This window comes from Cygnus olor, chromosome 1 (genome assembly GCF_009769625.2).
Source record: "Cygnus olor isolate bCygOlo1 chromosome 1, bCygOlo1.pri.v2, whole genome shotgun sequence".
Taxonomy (NCBI): Eukaryota; Metazoa; Chordata; class Aves; order Anseriformes; family Anatidae; genus Cygnus; species Cygnus olor.
This window is the reverse complement of record NC_049169.1, coordinates 74,615,575-74,637,370: the sequence shown is the minus strand read 5'-3', so window position 1 is coordinate 74,637,370 and position 21,796 is coordinate 74,615,575. Positions and strand designations below refer to the sequence as shown.

At 38.5% G+C, this 21,796-nt stretch overlaps 1 protein-coding gene across 5 annotated transcripts in view; it reads right to left on the bottom strand.

Moving 5' to 3' along the window:
• Positions 1–3,611: 3,611 nt before the first annotated feature.
• Positions 3,612–21,796, bottom strand: part of SULT4A1 (sulfotransferase family 4A member 1) — a 34,159-nt gene continuing 15,974 nt past the window's right edge. For 2 of the 5 annotated variants that reach the window (XM_040565632.1, XM_040565660.1), the window contains 6 exons: positions 16,225–16,355; positions 14,716–14,796; positions 14,487–14,613; positions 11,941–12,035; positions 10,793–10,931; positions 3,612–5,304 (listed from right to left, as the gene is read on the bottom strand). In XM_040565632.1, coding sequence (XP_040421566.1) covers positions 5,192–5,304; positions 10,793–10,931; positions 11,941–12,035; positions 14,487–14,613; positions 14,716–14,796; positions 16,225–16,355 — 686 coding nt within the window. In that variant the 3' untranslated portion in view covers positions 3,612–5,191. Of the gene's footprint in view, positions 5,305–6,938; positions 7,071–10,792; positions 10,932–11,940; positions 12,036–12,841; positions 13,405–14,486; positions 14,614–14,715; positions 14,797–16,224; positions 16,356–21,796 lie in introns of those variants that run through there. The other 3 variants (XM_040565639.1, XR_005822048.1, XM_040565646.1) reach the window with 3 other exon arrangements.

Here is a 21,796-nt window from a genome sequence, read left to right as displayed (position 1 = left end):
CTAGGGCAGAGATATGAACTACTCCCACTTGAAAATGTTAACATATACACCAGATGCTAACTTCCTGTGTATATGTTAAGAAACAAAAACAGATTGAGGCTGCAGTAGCTCAAGATGATACATCCTGGGGATTTACAGATTTGGTACAAAAATTGACTTCCTGGTTGCCAAAATTAACATGGCTGATGCAACTGTTTATCACAATAATCGTGGTCGTATTTTTATCCATGGTTCTTTGCGTGGTGAACCGATGTACCTTATGGTGTTTTAAGAGTACAGGAAACTCCTACAGCAAGTGGAAAAAGAACCAGCTCAGACGGAAACTGGAGTCTAACAAATATTTTGAAAGAAAGTTAGATAGGGAAACACTGTATTGAACCTAGAAATAGTAAAAGAATTTACTTTTTAGAAAAGGGGGGACTGAGGGAGTTAGGAGAATCTTAGCAAATAGAGCGCTGACAGTATCAAACTAGTGGATGCTACTTAGTGTCTTTGCTAACTATTGTACATTGCGCAAATTAATTAAAGCAAGAAGCCTTGGGCCCCTTACCAAGGTTAGTCTCTTGATAAGAGTGTTAGCCTGTCTTAAGAAACTGGCAGAAACCGGTCCTGCGGATGGACAAGAGCCAAGGAGCAACTGAGTCTGTGCAAGGACAAGCGGTCAACGAGGAAGAGTCACCAACCTTCATCCCCATGACCCCCGGCAACCACCACCAGGAGATACTGAGCAAGCGCAGATGGGAGGAGCTTATGGAAATGACTTCTTGAACTAATTTTAATATGAAGCGGGGACAGGTTATGCATATGTATAGGCGCATTGTGAACCTTCATGCGTATGTAATGCTTTACTGCATATAACCATGGCAAGTTGCCACTTCACGTGCGCACGACTTTGGTGGGACTACCCCCCTTGCTGCCCAGCACTGAATAAACATACCTACTTTACAATCTTACTGTTTGTGGAGTCTGTTTTCTGCAAGTCAAAACCACCAACCTTATCAGTCTCTGTTAATATGTCAGCCTGTACATTACAGCAGCTGAGGAGCCAGCACACATTTGTGTCTGCTGTCACTCCTCCATGGTGGCCATTTCTGGCAGGGAGGCAGAGGACAGCTGGAGGTTGTGGCTTCTAAAATTGCTCTAGTGTGCATTGCCAGGGCTTGTCATCTGTGCACAGGGAGAACTCCAGCAAAAGTTGTTGCACGGCATAACAATTTTACTCACTGATAAGTGGCAAAATCCAGAAAAACAACACTGGCAGTTTGTTACAGGAATCTCATTTAGGTCCCTGCATTAGCAGGGAGTACAGAGGCTTCTCCTCCCTCTTCTCCACTCCATTGGTGTAAACAGCTTCACTGTTTCTGAAGCCAGTTTATAGTAAGGAGTCCTAAGTTACTAACAAACAGTAATTCCCACACATTGGAGTCATAAAGTACACAGAATTTTGCATACACATACACTGCATTTTTGTAAACTTTTCTTGCATTCATGTATTCTTGCAAGTCCACACAGCTCAGATGTTATCAAGACACTGGATATTATATGCACCTGTGTATAAGTTGAGCCTGGTATCTGAAAAGAGGCTTTGTTCCAGTCTGTCTGCAGAATCTGCAATCATTCTTCCATCTTTGCGAAGGATAATTTATATACAGATAAACTAGAACAGAGTGGAATTGGTGTTGTTGACTTCCTAGCCACTCCCTGAAGAGAGAACAGCAATTTCCACTGGAGTGGGACTCAGCATTTGAGGTCTAAACCTCATTATGCTGATATCTGTGCAAGTTCTATTTTTAAATGAAGGCATTCATTTTTGCAGACACCCTTTCCATCGTCAGAATAAAGCACATAATTGGTTGCAATTATTTCTGTCTTATCTGATATACATATACACCATCACAGGTAGCAGAAATACTCATCTGCATGTTTTGTGATTCAGACACTAGGAGACACTGGTCTGCAGATCCTGTGGTGAAGAAGAATGGGTTATTTCCAGGTCTAGAAAGCAGATTCCTAGCACACAGCAACTTTGTCTAAAATAAGGAGCTACAGTATAGCTGTAGATACACAATAGATTGTCACAGAGGCTATTCCTGTTACATTAAGTAAAGTTTTTTGGCTTGTACTAGCTGTTCCTCCTCCAGCTTGGTAGCTGGTGGCTCTCATTCAGCTAGATTCGGCATTGGCATGTATATACACTTGGGTGTTAAAAACATGGCCTTAGACCCCAACAGCTTTGCCTTTAGGGGCTGGCAGTGGTTTTCTCATGCAGCAAAGGAGACAGACTGTGCCTAGGAATGGGAGTAGGATTCACTGCTGTCTTTTGAAACTTCAGAAGCCTTTTGGGCAGGTGGTAAGGATGTATTGCTCTTATGCCCTCAGGATTAAACAACTTCAGTGGATTTTTGATGCCAATGAAGTTTTCTGACTCACATTCACAGGAACGGTGGGAAAATTCTGTCTTCCTCTGCAGAACTTCCACTGCAGATGTCTACTCTCTCTAGTCGTGTCTTCTTGTGGCTTAGCACATTTTGTAGGTTGTGGTTTTCTGTATGACACAGACTAGGACTCCTCAGCATGGAGCTGCTGAGAGCTGTAAAATAGAAGTCTACAAAATCCCAAGTGAACAGTGGATGGAAGAGTGACTGTATCATCTGTTGCAATGCAAAAACAAAGGAACATCACATTACACTATCTGTTGGCAGCCTCTAAGAAGACAAAAGGAGTCCTTTTTCACACAGTGGGTATTTAGATGAAGAACTTAGGCCATAGGATGGTGTCAATACCAGCACAGGGGAAGAAAAAAAAATTAAGTACTATTAAACACAAAGATACTCACATAGTCCTGTGCTCTCAATTGTATTCTTGCACAAGCATTTCTACTATTCCCCCTCTACTCTGCCCTGAGGTCAGGCCTCACCTGGAGTACTGTGTCCAGTTCTGGGCTCCCCGGTACAAAAAAGACAGGGATCTCCTGGAAAGAGTCCAGCAGAGGGCCACTAAGATGACACGGCCTGGAGCATCTTCCCTACAAGTAAAGGCTGAAAGACCTGGGTCCGTTCAGCCTGAAGAAAAGAAGACTGAGAGGGAATCTTATTAATGTTTATAAATATCTTAAGTGTGGGAGACAGAGGGATTTGGCCAACCTCTTTTCAGTGGTTTGTGGGGACAGGACAAAGGGTAATGGCCACAAAATGGAGCACAGGAAGTTCCGCACCAACATGCGAAAGAACTTCTTCATGGGAAAGGTGACAGAGCACTGGAACAGGCTGCCCAGGGAGGTTGTGGAGTCTCCTTCTCTGGAGATATTCAAGGTCCATCTGGACACCTACCTGGGCAGCCTGCTCTAAGGAACCTGCTTCAGCAGGGGGGGTGGATCCGATGATCTCTCGAGGCCCCTTCCAACCCCTACAATTCTGTGATTCTGTGTGATTCTGTGATTTGTTATAAGCTGCTGTCAGAAACAGCTCACTGGGTCAGACAGTGGTTTGATTTCATGCCATCTATCTGCAGTTCTGTCTTAAATTAGGAGGTGTGGGTAGTGAATAGGACCTGTGTCTGAAGACTACAAGGCTTGAATTGGAGGTCTCCAAAATGAGCAAGCCATAATGCATGGAACACATCTTTTATTCAATAAGCAAGCAAGCGCAGAAGTATAATGTGTAGTGCTTAATATTCATACAGTACTAAAAATATAAAAATAGAAATAAAATTTCACTGAAAGCATTTTCACTCACAAATATACAAGGAAAAGTGCTGTCAAGCCACATCATGCTACACCACTTGCCAGTTAAACTGACAGTTTGTTTCCCAACAAAACTGAAACACCAAAAATCTGCTAGTTTTTCCTCGTGGCTTTTGGTGAGACTGAATATTTGACTAGCAAAAATGGGCCTCCTGCCACTGAGAACCTAAAAGGCATTGATGTCATTACCTAACAGAATAAAATAATTCTGTAAAGTTTTACAGTAATAGGAGCCTGCTTCAGGCTGTTTGTGTACCTGTCATCGAAAATAAAAAAAGAAATCAACTTTCCTCCTGATCACAATCCAGACCAACAAGCCATGGCTAACAATTACTGAAACTATTCTGCATGAATATTTGTACAATACTCCCACCTGGTGGTGTATTTTTAAACTCTCTTCCCTCATTGCTGCCATTTCCTCTGCCTGCTTACATTGTCACACATATCCACTTTATCTTAGGTCTGAGGGAGTCCAGTAGCACAGAGAACAGTGCTGAATGCCCTTAACTTTTGGTGGAACAGGAGGATATCCAGCACCTTATCTTCTCTGACTGTATCTAATCGGTGAAATTCAGGTCTGCACAGTAAACCAACATGAGTTAGAGACTGATTCCTGAAAAAAGACCTCTGCACCAGATGCCTTGGTCCCCATTTTGAGGGACTAAGCTAGAGCTGCAGGCTGAAAGCTTCTGTTTGCTGACCTTCTGGATGGAGCTGAACTTCTTCCATCAAGAAGACTGCTGCATGCAGCCATCCATGAAAGCATGCATGAGCTTGGGGATTAGTGACAATCACAGCTATATTTCATAACGAGGCCTGTCTTGCAGAGTGCACCAGTACACAGAACCTACTCAGAAATTATAGAGATAAGGGTGTGCAGAACTTAATGTGAATCCGACTTTGATCATTTATTTTGGAATGGGATTTATTTATACTTGATTTACCAGCTATAAAAATAAATGTGATGATTAACCCCTGAGATCATTCTAGCATACAGTTTTGGCCTGTTACTTGTTCCCCTCTGAAATAATTTATTTGGTTTATGGACATTTATTTAGGTCTTCGTGAAAAGCTTTATAAAACATTAAATAAGCAAGATGGGCCTGAAAAGGTGTACATTCTAGTTGCACATATGATACATACCTTATACATAATACAATTTCTTAACAGCTGAATGTTCTAGTGTTGTCTAGGAAGTTCTTGCATGTGGACAACTAATTAAAATACCAGAAAATGAACAGCTGTTTAGGATCAAAGATAATCATATCTGGTTTACACTTAAATTGTTTAAGGTTTTCTTAGATTGTTTACTTGATCTACGGTTTATTTTGATTGTTTTTCTTTCTTTAAATCTTGTTACACATAATAGCTACAGTAGTTTGTCCAGCAGGTAATAAATGAATGCATAAAGCACTTCTAGCTACATTTGGATATCATATGCATGCATTTTTATAAATAAAAATCAAATGTGAGGTCACATTTTCCCATCTTCTGTTTATAAACTAAATCAAATTTCTCATTCATAGAAACAGTGAAGATGTCTTTCCATAGCCCAACTCGACCTGAAACACAGAGAGGGAACAGTCAGACAGTGGAGAGAACACCAAATTTTTACAGTCTAATTGTGCAGGGCACCAAGAATAATTTGTGAGAAGCTGATCAGTCTTAACTTTCACTGAAACCTCAATGAGACCTGATACTATTCATTATCTTCCCCAATCACCCCTGCCATAACCTTTGTGAGGACTTAAAAAAAAAAAAGTGCCCTATGCCTTGTCATCTGCACTGGAAGAGTATTATAAAAGAAAAATTCAGATTTTTATGAGATACTGCTCCAGCCTTAATTAACTATACAGACTTTGTTTTGGATATTAACTTACAAGTTGATTTCTGGTGTCAGTTCAAAATATGGATGCTTAATAATGCCATCAGCTAACAATACATTTCAAAATGACCATGCCTTCACCATATACTCATTGGAAAACAATTCAAAAGGTGCATGAAATACAGAACATTAAGCTGATTATTGAATTTTGATCACTGAGATAAAATACTAGAAATCAACTATGCTAAAATTTCATGTTTAAAGGTAAGTTCAACAGACGAATTTATGTTTCTTAGAATGGAAAGAAATGATTTGTAAAATACGAGTGAATGTCCAGATTGTATCTATTGACAAGATATTGACAAGAACACATGCCATGCAACCAGTTTATGACATTTAAGTTTTAGTTTTGTACATGAGGAAGAGGAATCTTTTGGTGGATACAGTATGGACACTGAACACTTTTACCTTGTATGGAGTATTCTTCTACTTTACTGAACCCAACTAGTAATACAACCTGATGACATTGCTGAAGTCACCAGTCAAAGGCTACAGTCCCCTTAGCAACTGTTACTCTGCAACAAATTTTAACTTGTATTCTTGTTGGGTTACTTATTGATGAATAAGCCCCATGGAGTAACCAGAGTGAGATAAACAATTCTCTTCTCATTTATACTGGGTATAAATAAAGACAAAATCCAGGCTTGTTCAGCTGGAATAAATTAAAGGAAAACTGAGACTATGCTACCACAGTTTAATCATAACAGCAAGAACAAAACTACATGCAGGGAACTTAATTAAACATCTGATGCATAAGAAGAACATCTATTTAATTAACATTGCTTTTATGCAGCAACTCTATCATTGAATCCAAAGACAAAACTGTCTGAAACTTCTATAAATTAGACATTAACATGATGATATAGTATGTGTGACAAGGGCCATGTAATGAAATCAGGATTTTCCTATAACTCCTGAAGGTATGATAATGTTGCGGTTTGTTTCAGGATCAAAAGGGTCAAAAGAACCTGAAACTGACTAAAAATGCATCATTTTGTTTTTGCCAAGTTTGTCCTGTATCAAACAGACCATTAAGAAATGTCTTGCAATCAGAAACATCTGATAGTTTTATTCTGGTAACTCTAATTGCATAAAGTACAGCAGAAAACATAAAAGCCTGTATTTATCTTTCAATAATGTTAAGAAGTATTGTCTTCCTCTACTTGGGAAAGAGGAATGTTTTTATTTCTGAATCTCCCTAATAGCACATATGAACAAATCACAGGTTTTACAAAACAAATGCAGTGGATTATTTGTAATTATTTTTTTTTTAAACCACATGAATTTACAGGTTGTCAAAAAAAGTCACCCACCTGGTTTATGATTTGAATCATGCAATTGTGTAACATATGATGTGATATGAGTCAAATGTAAATAATATATCTAATCATTGCTCTGCTTTCACAGCAGCTCATGGTTATCTTCAGAGTATAGATCAATGTGCTAAAAGAAAAAAATGAAGAACTAAAATAAAGCAAAATAAATGTAACTAATGACAAATTAAAAATATTTGAAACAAATTCCAATAAACTGTCATGTAACCGCCACAATTGTCACAGAAATGAACAGAAGAACAAAGCACTGTTAATGAAGCTACATTCTGAAGTAACAAAATATTGTAAAAGCCAGAGACAAGTGAACAAAAGAAATTCAAAATAAGGATTTATTTTTTAAAAAGCACACAGTGAACAAGTGACAAAATATTAAATCAGCTGTTGTAGCTCCCTTCCTTCTTTATTACAAAATGGAAGTATCTGTTTGAAAGGTTTGTTAGAAGAGAGCAGTAAGAGGCTCTGACCCTTGACTGGGGCTTGCAGGCTCCACTACAGAACAATGAACACTAACACCATGCACAGAATGGTACGTGCAAAAAGTGGGCATCACCCAGTTTATCTGGATGGAGATGACCTGGGGAGCAGTGGCAGTGGTTGACCTTTCTGCGTGTTGAAGGACTCAACAGCAGCTGTGTTCCCTTCTCTCTGGTTTCTGATATTGCAGCCTCACCTTTCTCTCACAACTGCCTTGCTGGCTTTCACTGGGCAAAAAGGAGGGATTTTAGCTGTGCACAGCATGTAGCTGTGCTGCTGCTCCACAGATCTCCAGGTAGCAGAGGTTAGATACAAATCTAGGTTTTTGTGTTACTTCATACAATTGAACTGAAGAAAATGTGGCTCTGTTGTTTGTAAGATCTTAAACTTATATCAAACACGTGATCTGAGGCATTCAAGATGCCTTACCAGACTCATTTTTTGATCTTGCCTTCACAGCAGAGAAGTGAGATGATAATATGAGTTTGGTAATCTGCTGTAAAATTCTATGGCAAATGAGATGGTCTCTGTTTTTTATACAAGATACAACCTGTATTACATGTTGAATTTTTCAGTTTGAAAAAGCAAGAGGAGGGCAGGATGAGAGTTGAAAGTAAGATACCTAAGAGCAGAAAAACACACTATGCAGTAGAGACTACCAAAGACTACAGAGATTGTTTTCCAGTGAAACTACAAACTTCTTTGTCTTCACCAAAATTTTTACCTCAAGCCAGCAAACTTCAGATAGTTATTTCAAGAACTAATTATTTATCATAACATAACTGAACTGGGACAAAAAAAGAGGTGCCACATCACAGTTATGGCAGAACCACCCACAGGAAACCAGGTTCCAGGTCCTACAGTACTAACTGGAATGTACAGCTCCTATGTAACATACAAAAAGCCTTTCCATACTATTTTTACAAAGTCACAGATAAAAGCAAGGAGGTCTGAGCAATAGCTTTTGTAAAGTGTGACATTCTGAAATGTTTGTGCCAACATACAAACAGCACAAGTTACTGAGGGGCAGTTACCCTGACCACAGTCTGTGCAGTGGAATGAAAATTGGCATAAGGCTCTGCCAAGAAAGACAAAGGTCAAAGAATAGCAGTGATCTGCTTCTATGGGAAACAGATCCTCTCAAACAAACCTGACTGAATGTTCATAAGATTACAGTCTGACTGAGTAAAGGTGAATGCAAAGATACAATGGACTTCTGTAAGGCACGTGATGTGTTTTTTTAATGCAATTACATAATGTTGTATTGGATTTACGTGGAAAGGTTTGGGGAGGGTGAAGGGGGACTGCAAGGCTGGCTTCTGTGAGAAGAGATAAGGAGCTGCCTGCCATGTTGGACAGAGTCAGTTCCAGCTGTCTCCAAAACACTGTTGGCCAGAGCTGAGCACCATTAGCTGGTGGTACCTCTGTGATAACATTATTAAAAAAGGGATAGAAAACTGCTGTGAAGCAGCTGTGAAAAAAATTAGAAAAATGCAAGAGAACCAACCTTGCACACAACAAAGTCAGTGAAAAAGAAGGGGGTGGAGGTGCTTCACATGCCAGAGCAGAGATTCCCCTGCAGTCCATGTAGAATACTGTGGTGAAACAGGTTGTTCCCCCACAACTAAGGGAGGACCATGTCGGAACACTGCCACGCTGCAGCCCATGGGTACCCAGTCTCTTCCTAAAGGACTGTACCCAATGGATAGGACCCATGCTTGAGCAGTTCTTGAAGAACTGCAACCCACTGCAAGGACCCATGTTGGACCAATTTGTGAAGGACTATATCCTGTGGGACAGACCCCACACCAGAGCAGCAGCAAAGTGAAAGGAGAAAGCAGCAGCAGAGAGGAACTGTTATGAACAGACCACAACCTCCATTCCCCCTGCACCACTCAGGGTGGGGAGGAGGTAGAAGAGTCAGCAGTGAAATCAAGCCTAGGAAGAAGCAACAAAAGGTAGGTTTAGTTTTGTCTTTGTTTCTCACCATCCTACTCTATTTTTAACTTGCAATAAATTAATCTTCTCCAGGTCAAGTCTGTTTTGCCTGTGATGGTAATTGGTGAGCAAACTCCCCAACTTGATCTTGACCCACAAGTTTTTTCATCCTTTTTTCTCCTCCTGTATCACTGAGAAAGGGGAGTGAGAGAGCAGCTTGGTAGGCATCTGGCAGCCAGCCAAGGTTAACACTGCCTCCCCCCAAGTCAATAAAATGCATGATAAATGAATAAACAATTGGCTTACTCAAAATTAGCAGTGAAGATGGACTAATGATGTTTTATATTCTTATCAGAGATTTGAGAATTATAAAAATTACAGCTAATAAAATTCGCACATAAGATTGGCTGCGAGAAGTAATATGGAAGGGGCTCCTACACAGAAGCTTAAGAACAAAGCATTCAGGTCATGCTCCCTGAATAAGGGACAATAACATTTCAACCAGTTCCTCTGAAAAGACTGTGTGGTCACGATAAGCGTGAGCTTCATGTTTGATGCTGTAGCAAAAAGTGCTAATGTGGCCACAGATGGACAAAATAGGGAGAGGGAAACAAAGTTAAAGTTAAAACTGAATTAAATCAGTGGATAAAGTGATTTTTATCCTGAACAAGGCACTTGTGACAATGACATAGGAAATCTCCATCTCATTCTTTATGCTCTTGTTTTTAAAAAGAGCTCTTAAGTGTTGTAATGCAGCCCACAGAAAATAAGTAGAGGGAGACTTCTTGAGTCCACTTTCCTATGCTTATCAGAAAGAAGACTGAGAAAGGACTTGATTTCTTGGCATTGTTGAAATACAGATATATCAGCAGATCAAAGGACACTTCAGGTTCCTAGAGAAAGGCCTCACAAGAATAAACATCTATAAGCTACAAACATTTTAAATAGCTGAGATAGACAATGAAAAACAGACATAAGGAAAACTAGAAGTTCTTCTCATTTGATACCTTGAAACTAGAATGATTTACTATTCTAGAAAATCTGATATAACGAAACAAGGGTTTAGGCCAGGACAAATGAAGTTGTATGGGCTTTGGCATACCAAATGTCAGAAGGAGCCAAGCAATCTTCCCAGCATCAACAGCTCAATCAGTTGAAGTAAACCAAAGACATCTTGTCTTCTCCAACAGAACAGTTTGGATGATGCTCAATATGCACTGTTGATCTTGAATGTTTCCATTCTTTTAATCACTTCCACCTGACTTTATTCCGAAACAAACCTCAAAATTGTACCAGTTTCCTCACATCATTTATAGAGCAATATTTTGCAAACATCTTAGAGTATCTTGGATGTTACTAAGCTGTCAGATGCTTCTTGCAACTTCCACTCTTAAGTTTTACTGTGGGTTTTAAACATACCCCTGCCAACAGGAAGCGCTTCTGCATTACAGCACTGATCGATGAGTTGATGGCAGTGTTCCACCATGGATTCCAACTGTGCTTTGTCATAAGAAACTCCCAAAAACCTCACCAGTTGCTCAACCATTGTTGCTAGGTCCTGTAAGAGAGCATTTAAAGATGAGTTTATTTTACAGTATTTTAAATGATTTTTTTGTATGAGTTTAAATACTTCAAAGTGAATTACGTCCTGATGAGTGGGAAAAATATCAATGAAAAAGTTGCAGAAACATCACCGTAAAAATTTTCCCACCTTCCTATTTGCTGAAAGTAAACCCACATATTCCAAGTAAATAGGGGAGAACAGATAGAAAGCGGAGTGATGCTGTGATGCCACCAGCTTTCAGCAGCATCCCTCACTGAGGGGTTAGGAATATACTGTTATTCAAAATAATGGGTTTGAAATCATTGTTACTGAATTATTATTCTGATTATATTACAACTTTTAGCATCCAACTCCATGAGAAGGTTTAAGAAAAAATACAAGCTGGAATTTATATAAATGTGCATTTTGAAATATTCTCACTAATTCTCAAAAATATATTATTGCAATAGGAAATGGAAATTGATGTTCTATGTAGTATTTCCATTACATTTCTGATTTAAAATACAGTGGATTTGTTAGCCAACGCACTGTAAGGACGTTAGAATTATGTTCACCTTATGCTACATGATCATCCCCAATTAAGACTGATTCCCATATGACAGTAAGAACAATCAAATAATCAGAATAAGTGCCAAATATATAGGATAAACCCCCTGATGAGAGAGTGATACCTCTGTTCTCATTGATACAATGCACACAGTAAGACATTTATTTTAAGTGAATGCCCAATGTTGAGGGTACCAAGCATTGAGCAGTTACACCTCTCTGCCTTCTGTGCGAGCAACGGAGCACCTACACATGCAGGTGGATTCCTGAGTAAATTACTGCTTCTACAAAAGTGCTGACAGTACATGGAACAAATTGAATGCCAGTGCTTTAAAAATGGTATCAGACATTAGGAAGCTCAACTATGGAAACATGAACGATTTTTTTCCCTTCATATGTTTTAAATGCTACAATGCTAAAAAGCAATTAAAATACCTCTTTGCTACATGTAACCTACCTTGTGCATATCTTCATACTTGAGGAAAAGCGTGTTGGCATCCATGTGATGTTCCCAAAACTCTTGGACATGTTCAAACCAAGAGCCATATCCTACTACAGGTACAGGAGATATTATGATAGGCATATACAAAAAAAATACTGTTATTAATTCCTCTTCAAAAAGTGAAAAAAATAATTGGAGAGGTTCATAGCCCCAAAAGAACCACCTAGTTTTGACCCATTGCCATGCACATCAATTAATTTAATTGAAAAAGAGTGTTTCTATCAGTTTGGAATATTCAAAAGAGCTAACCTGTCATAAAAAATGTTCAACTGAAAATGTAACTATATTTCACTATGAACCTCTCTAGAGCTCAGTATTAGTTATGCTTGACTACTACACAGAAGTGGAGCCAACATAAACAAATTATATAGATAGTTTTGCAGAAAGCAGATTTTCAGTGGCTCTAACCTGTGTGAATTCCTGCAATTAGCATTATCACACTGCACCTTCCATCATCTAGAAGCTAGATACTCATTAGTGGAAAGTTCCATAGAGCATCTTTTATGATGGACAAAAAACCTGCTAACAACCATTATCTTTTCTTAATTAGTTAAGTATTGAGGAAAGAGACTTAAGTTTTCTTCACTGTCATTCTCAGAAAACTGAAGATGTACTGACAGAATATTCTATTTATCATTACATCTTTTGTCCCCTCTAAAATTTAAGACCTATTCTCTTCTGTTGTAACTTCTAGTACTTCCATGCAACTGACACAGTTATGCCAGAACATGGTCTCAGGTATACTGTAGCCAAGGTGCTACACTGGGAAGGCCTACGTTCCCAGTTCTGCTCCAGCAGTGGTTACTAGAAATTCTAACACGCACACTACCCCAAATTTTCTTCCTTTATTTTCCTATTCTGATAAAGTCCATATTTGTGCTGATTTCAGTCCATCTGCATGTGTGTAGCAGAGGTACAGACACTAGCATTTATTACCCAGAGAGTATCTTTTGCTGCTAATATTACCAAAATGAAACCTGGAAGAGAAATGCATTCTGGATATTACTTTCTTACCAGTGATAAATTCCCCAAAAGTATGTCAGATAATCAAGGCAGGAGCTAAGCAAATACGGTGAGCAGTTTTACACATTTTCTCAGTATTTTTAGTCACGTTTATCTCTACAGCAAACATCACTACAAAACATTTAACTTTTTAGCTTTGTATTTTGAAGCCACCTTTTCCCTTTGAAAAAGAACAATTTCATTTTGGTATATGAAAAGTTTTCAATGCACAGAAGTCAGTTTCATATGAAAAAGAATACAGAACTTCCCTTCTATATTAGGCCTTTTAATATATCTTTCATATGTCTCCAGTCTAGAAGTTCCTGCTCACAGGCTACAGACAAGATTCCCATTCCTGGGGAATGTAGAAGAAAAAACTGAAGGTGCACTAGAACAGAAGGAGATCATTCACCCTCCCTGCACAAAAGAAAATGACAAAGGTTATAAAGCCTGTTAACTAACCTCCACTGGCAGGCTTTTACTTTTAAATTCCCTTTAGTATTATATTGCTTCTTTAGCATCAAGTCCTCCATATTCCAACTTTAAGGAAATTTGGATCTAGAAGAGATCCTGGTCTCAGAGCAGATCACAAGGTGTTGGGTGGCTTCTTAGCATCACATTAGGGTATCATAGAGAAGATTTTGTAGAAAAAGAATACAGTAAAAAAATTGCTAATTTTTTTAATCTCACTAGCTACATGTAGCAATCCACTGGCAAAAAGCCCAATGATAGCCAGTTATGTGAGAACATAGGGCTTGCCCTCCCCCCAAGTTTACTGAGTTGGTGCAGAGTACTTATGGTAGTGCAGTTGGAATGGGAACAGTTGGTGGGTGTGTCACAATACAGCCCTTGCTCAAAGGAGTTACTGGGTATCCATCTACTGAGCTGCTGTAATGCAGGTTACTGTATTCTCATTTCAGTGGTATATTTTCAGACAGTAGCAGCCTACAGCTGCTTTCTTACAGGGGCTCACTTCAACTTACTGATATATTTCTACTGATGTACTCCATGCAGTCTCATGCAAAACTAGACATTTTTGTGCATTAACTGATATCTTGCTAGCAACTAATTTCAAGTTCCAGAATTAAATAAAAATATTAAAGGAATTACCATGGCAAATGTTTCTTGAGGAGCAGAAAGACTACTGAAGTAGGTAAGCATAGAGAACTGAAAGCAACAGGTGCCAGACACATTCACCACTTTTCACAGGGTACCTGCTGCCTTGCAAATGGAATTTTAAAAAATAGAGTAGACCAGAATTTGCCTGAGTGAAGTAGAATGGTATTAAGCCCATGGGGTGAGTAATTGTAAGGCAGTTATTAAGAAGGCATGGCCACAGTCCACATGGACAAATCTAAGTCTATGCAGCACTGTATCTGTAGCAACCTCCCTACTCTATAAACAAAACAACTGCACCTTTATCCACTTCATTTCTGTACTTGCAGAGGGAATGCAGAGATGAAAATACATGTGTAACAGCATGTGCACGTGCTCCTTACACTTGTCATTCATAAACCTTCTGCAGAACTCCTGAAATGTTCCTCTGTAGCTCATGGTTCTTAGGGAGCGGTGAAACTGGTAATAGGACACCACCAGGTCTTTGGGGTTGCGAGCCATGTATATTACCTACAACAGCGAGAGAAAATCTTAAAAGTTTTTTTTCCCCCCCATTTCCCAAAGCACATAAACAACTGCTGCTGGTTCAGTTAAATAAACATGAATTTTTACCTTTGAATTGCCATTATGGAGGTCTGAAGGCAAAAAACGATATGGTAGGTGACTTTTTATGAGGCGAGGAGATGTTAGTTCCTAAAATAAAGCAAAGAAACATTTATTGTGTGTTAGTTCTTGGCACATCCTGAGCTGTCCTGAGCCGTCATACTTGACGTCCTTTACCGTCCTGAGTCACATTCACTAAGTCACTTATTAAGTTAATAGGGGTCTGCGACTAGATAATAGGTCAGGGAATTGCATCTTTTTTTTTTAAATCAAAAGGATGGATAATGCATATGTGCAGAAATTGTAGAAATTGTTGTGTGGGGTTTGTTTTTGTTTTGTTTTGAAACTACTTCCATTTGTAGGACCTTCAAGAAGAGTGTAACTGTAGCATTATTGGTGTAACACTAACTTTGTTTCCTCTGATACTTCCACTAAAATTCTGTGAAAAAAAGAAGCTCTAAATAAGGAGCTACAGAAAATCCTTAACTTCTTAACTTCAAAATTATAACCCTGCAATTTTATCTTCAAAAATAGGCCTAGACAGTCGAGAGGTTTATCTTGAGAATATTAACACTTTTCAAACAGAAAGCACTTTTCTATCATAATTTCAGAAAAAAATGTCTTATGACACAATCTCTCAGGAGTCAAAAGCTGCATAAACTGGTATTAGATCAAGTTGCTAGCACATAGTATTCATGATGTGTAACCTCAAACTAAACCGCTCACTACTGCCACCACATATTTGCTGTGAAGTAGCACTGAGGTTTCACTGGAATAGGGTGACACAGTGAAAAAGAAAAGCAACCTCTGACCCCTAAATGTTCTCAGCTTAAAAGCAGGCTGATGCTGCAGTTGTCAGTGACCAGAACTAGCTTAGATCTATCCATGCCAGCCTTAGCTAGCACAACTCATTAAGCACTGTAGAAGTTCTAGAATGGAGCCTAGTATTTTGGCTAATCATTCCAATATATGACTGTATTTAAAGTAGTTACAGCAATAATAAAATCACACATGCCATGCCACTAGTCTGAATAATTCTTAATAACATGGAAATCATTTCAAGGAGAATATTCCAAACTCCTCTAACTACACTACAGAGTCTACAGACTCACAGACCCTGGGTCTCTAGGGACCTAGATGTGCAAATCCAGAGTACAGGGTCTATAGATCCACAGATCTCTGTATGTGTAGTTCTTTTGCAAATTCAAGAAAGGAATCAAAGCAAATCAGTCTTATTTGGGGAGCTTCCAAGGAAAGGAGGCTTAGAACTCTTATTCAAGAAATCCATTCTCAAGATATTTAGGATGTTGAGAAACATGTTTTAAGACATTACATAGAGTATAAACAAGCTTAATAAAAGCAACTTCAAAATAACCCAATAATATTCTGAATCATTTCAACAAACTGAGCAAGTCCAGTGATGAAAAGGACAAGGACACAGGATGAGATGAAGTGATAAATATGGAGCCTACAAAAAAGATATCCAAATGCTGAAAGACTCTTTGCAATACATTGTACCTTGATGATGTCCAGACCAGGCTGAGGGTACTCTAGGACTGGAAGTTGTTCATCTATATTCATTAGTCCAATCTCATCTGGATCAGCTCCCTGACTCACTAGATAAACCACTTCCTGTAGCAAGCCTGTGCCTGCATAAACCAAACAACGAAAGAGAACAGATTGTATTACAGTTCTTATCTAAACAGAAGCATATGAAGGGAGACCTAGACATAGAAATAACGATAACTTTTGTCCTTAAGAGTCTGCTCTGAACTCAGTCCATAGCTACTGTTTTAATGTAGTATGTCTGCTCCCTTTGTTTTTTTGTTTTGTTTTTAAACACATGAAGATCTTTCACATAGAATATCTGAGGTTTATCTTTGGTAGTAACTTAAATAGAACTATATTTTTGTTTCCCAGTCCTTTTACCTGACTTGGAAAAGTATTTTTCCTGAATTGGAAAGCATTTTACATATACTGAGTCTTACCCTATGAATGTTAGTTAGGCAAATACTACTATCTCACTTTTAGAAATTAAAAAAAATGAAGCTGATAGAGGTCATCCAAGTTCATAAAATGCATTATAGTGGCCATACCAGGAAACAGCCACAGTGTCCTCTATTCTAAACTGCAGGCAGTTCTACTGTTACATAATTATTTGAGTCTATTTATACTTCCATTTTATAGATTGGATAAACCACTGACCACATCAATATGTAGTGAGTTAGTCATAAGCTTTAGAAGCCCTAATTATGTACCTCTCTCCGGTCTGAAGACACTTACAAAGCAACTAATAAATAATATAGCCTTAATGACTGCACATTGGAAAGTTAAGAGGTATTTCAAACATAAGTTTGAACAGGAAAAATATTTCAACTGATTTCACCTTCAGGCAGGTAGGAACACTCTAAACAAACTAACAAAATTCAGAGATATTCGCCAAGGCCTTAAAAAGAGAAAGGCACGGGCTTTTGGTGAGATGGAAAAACAGAATGAGATGAGATCAAGTTGATCTAACAGGCAAGGGACCCCATGGTTTAAAAGACAAGTCACATGGATGCGGGAAATCCTGGATACTGTGACAGACTTATCAATTCTTTAAGAATTGTGAGTAGTAAAGAAAACGAGACCAGGATTTATTCTCTCATGTTACCTAAAGGACCAAATAACCCAAACCTATCTGCTTCATGACCTTGGAAAGACTAGCTGCAAATCTAGAAATCATGCTTTTGGTCCCATTTATGTTGAAAATAATTTGCAAGTTGCAAGTAATTTGTAGATTCATTAAGTAATTCATGTTAGCTATTATGACTGTACACATGAACAAAGATACATTTTGCACAAATTCCTGTATGTTCTTCCAACAAAAAGAAAATTGCTGTATTATTCAGATTTTTTTAAATCTACACTAGGAGTAAGGAAAAAAACAGACTCACATACTGTAGAGACTGGTTAGAGTGAACACAGTTTGGATGAAATATGAAAGAACACACCTCTCTAAAAATTGCTTTGGAAAATAAGTACTTTAAGACTTTGTTTCCTGACTGATTGGTGAGTAAATTAAAATTGCTTGAAAAAAAAACTTTTACATTATCATCACCCAGAGACAGCTGTCACAGACTTAATACACACTTGCCCTTGAGGCTGTTCACTCTACATTTTTAAGTCCAAGCATATATTTTATGTATTAAAATTAACATTCATAGGGTACTTCAGTATCAGTCCTTGTGACTCTGAATAAGCACAACCCTTGTTCTCATTAAATATTTATTCTGACAGAAGACATCCTGGTTCTCTATAATTTATTTCTGTATTTCCAATTCTGCTTGCAAAAAAATGCTATTACAGCAACCTTGTTCCATGAAAGGAAAAGGAATAACTGTGTAGGGATAAACACTAACACCAAGACTTTCTAAGTCTCAATCTTTCTCCTCTTAGCTGCTCTCTAGACAAAAAGACGCCATTTCCACTGTGCCCCTGAATACAGGATGGATGCTGGGTTGAGGCAAGACTATGCTGAAAAATTCAGGAGAGCAGCATGTTCCCACTCAGCTCTTCACCAAGTCAACCAGGTAACTAGGAGGTAAAGGCTGCGAAGAACATTCCCCATGGCCTTACCTAGTTCTGCTCAGACCTGTGGCCATGTACTAGACTTGCCTTGGTTACCAGCAAGATCCACAGAGCACTGGAGAGATAGGAAAAGACCTACTAAATGTCTTAAAATCCACACAGTTTGTAGGAGGCATGGGGAAGAAGGTTTCTGATTTGGAGGAAAGTGAGCCTCTGGAAGCTCAAAAGTCTTCACTGTTTTCATCTAAATGTGCTTCCATCAAAAATATTCATTAAGAGTAATGCTGGGCACATGGCAGACAAAAATAAAAATCTTGATCAAGTACGAGTTCTTTAAAACAGTACTTTGAATCTATGAACCTCAGTGCTAATAATAAGCACCCACATGCACATATACATAAACTACTGTAGCTATGCATGATTCTATGATTCTATAGAATGCTGCACATACTCTAGCATCCTATTCTAATTCATATAGTGATAACTTTCTGCAAACTCTTCTACAACAGGGAGGACTGTAAACTGATAGCATAGATATTTGGCTTCTGGCCAACCAGCAGGTTAGTTTCTCCTCCCTACAGATGCATTAGGATCTCTGATCCTGAATCATCCCACCCGTGAACTCTGTGCTAGTTTTCACTTTTTGTGTAAAAAAAAAACTTGTTTACAGAGAAAAAATAGCTAAAACCATTTATATAAAATTATATATATAAAACCTCTTCACATCTCTATTAGGATTAAGAACAACTCAAATTGAAATTACAGATATCAGAGCTGAACATTCTTTTGGTTTAGAAATGGTGGCTTAGCTTAGCAAGAGACAAATGGCAGTCCAAATTCCAGACCTAGATCCTAGGGCAGGATCTTCTACTCCATTTTCTAGATGCCCAAGCCTAGACTGGGGCTAGCAAAGTTTATTAAATTTGCCACCGTGGAAGGTGAATGCGAGTCTTCCATTGTTGCCTCTGACTTCCCATCTGGGTATAAAGCATATAGAAATTGTCTGTTTAAACCAACTGACAAACTGATGTCTGAAGTGTGAGAACCGCCATTTTATGGGGTTGGACCTAGAGTAAATTGCTGAAAATGAGATTTTCATAAGAAATTATGTGAATTGGGTATTAGAGTTGATTTAATCCCTCTGATAAACCCTGTGTATCACCAAACTTGGGCAGATCTAAATGATACAGAAAATTTCTTAGTAAAAGGGGCAATAATGACACTTGTTTGAGAGAAGAAGAAAGCTAAAGAAAATTAAAGAAAAGAAAATAAAGGAAGCTAAAGAAAAAATAAAAGTGTAGAGTTTACCTTTATACTCCCCAGATTTCTGGCCTGGCTGCCAACCATGATGCATTGTCACTTGAGGGCTCCTCACTTTAAGTGAAATTAAAGGACCAGGTCACTAAGTGGAAAAGCTATCATTTATGTACACAAAGCCAAAGTTTTTTCTTGGAGCCAATCAGTGGATCTTGTGAATTCTCTAGTATTTTCCATCACCTTCTCCTTATGTTTCTGAATGCATGCACTTGTACGTGCATGCCTCACCTGGCATGGTACAGAAAGAGTGAACAGTCACAGACAAACAGGATTAATCTGTCAGCCTTTGGGCATGAATGTTGCATCTGGTGCCTCATAAGTACCCAGTGATTCTATCCTGCCTTCTTCCAGCTGCTGCAGATCCACATTTCATCCTGGAAGAAGACTACTGTCCCTGCTAACTCCAAGGTCATATTGCCAAAACAGACGTGGAATTCATTAAAGCCTATCCAATTTCAACTAAAATGAACCTAGTCAGCAGAGGAACTTCAGAGCGCTGTATCCGAAAAACACTCTTCCCTGAGAAGCTTTTCTGTTATGTCTATACAATGCCCCAGGAGAAGTAGTGTTCCAATTTATCGTATAATATCTGGAAAGAGATGGGATGGGAAAACAGCAGCAATAAGCTACTGCCAGAACCTGCAGGTTTTTAAGAGATCCTTTTAAATTACCTATGAACCTACATTTCTACTCTGCATAAGGGCATGTACAAAAGAAGCCCCATCACAGCAGTTTGAAACTATGCTAGTTGGGCTGTGCTGTCCTTTGCAGCCTAATGATATACAGAATCAGGACTCACTAAGAATCCTTCCACCCCACAATCACCCCTACAATGAATGGGAACCCTCTTGCAAGGCCAGTGCCTCCGCAACACTAGCAAGGTTAGTTCATGGCCATAATGTCTCTGCTTATCAGTAAGCCTAACTGCTCCAGCAGCAACCAGACAGCATAGCAAGATAACCAGAACTTTGAAATACCTCGCAGCTATTCCTTTCTGTTTCTATACGTTATTTTCAACATCAAATACAGCCTCTGTAAGAGAGAACATTATTTTTTAGGGCAAATGTTCTCTGGCTCCTCTCAGTACTTTCTGGCCACTGGCACACTCACATGCAGCTATTGCACCTCACAGATTTGTTCCAAGTGAAGTGGCAGATACAAAGATGGATGCCTCCTGTGAAATTTTCCTTCCCTCCATTGTTTCTACTGTAGTTTATTTCAGTTTTCTCCCCTCCACATCAGCTAACATGGGACAAGCCTGCAACTCAAAGATGTGAAGGTCTTTCTTGTAAGGAAAGTCATACTGAAAAACATAAATACTAACGTTAATACTAACAATTTTGTAGCACTCCCAATTAGTTGCACCTCATTTGATCTACCAGTGCTTGATCAAGTTTCAACTAATACAATGCAACAGACCCATTATGACTCATAGGTGTTATTTTTTTTATAGCATTGGTAAACATAGCGTGCTCATTAAAAATGAGGGCTGCAAAAGCTGTTACAGATTGGTCTAGCAAGTGCTGTAAACCAATTCCCCACACAATTCTAATTGCCTGCAAGGTCATTCCCTTTTCACCAATTTCAGTGTACATCTGCAGGTAAGTATGGCAAATTCATCTTTGTCCTACAGTAGTGGAGGGAAAGTTAGATTTTTCCATTAGAGGAAAATAAATAAAAACAAACCATAAAAATCTCTCTTCTTCAGGTCCATATGTCCTTGTTCTCCTACACCTTGGAATTCCAACTGTCCTAAGAATATGGATTTTTATTTTTATCACTTAGGGTTTTAATAATAAAAATTATATGTAGACCTTGATACCATATATTCCAATTCTTCTGTTCCTAGATGAGACTCATGATTCAGAATGAAGGCTGAAATTATAGTGTTATATTGCCAATATTTTTGACTGCCTCATTAAGGTGCTGATTTTCAGAAGGAACTGAATACTCATGCTGAGATTAATGCCCCCTTTACTTGGCCTAAATGCCTCTAAATTCAATATTCACCTGTCAAAGCAATCTGTGGAACATGAGGAAACTGAATCCAGATCCTGAAACTGATAGCAACAGCTTAAACATATTTGGATTTAAAACAAATGTTAACTATATGATTTCCAATAACATTCAGTAAGTAGGGTCTTGGCTTTTTAGACTTATTAATCAGTTTACTTTTCATTTAAGCTAATGGCTTTTAAAAACA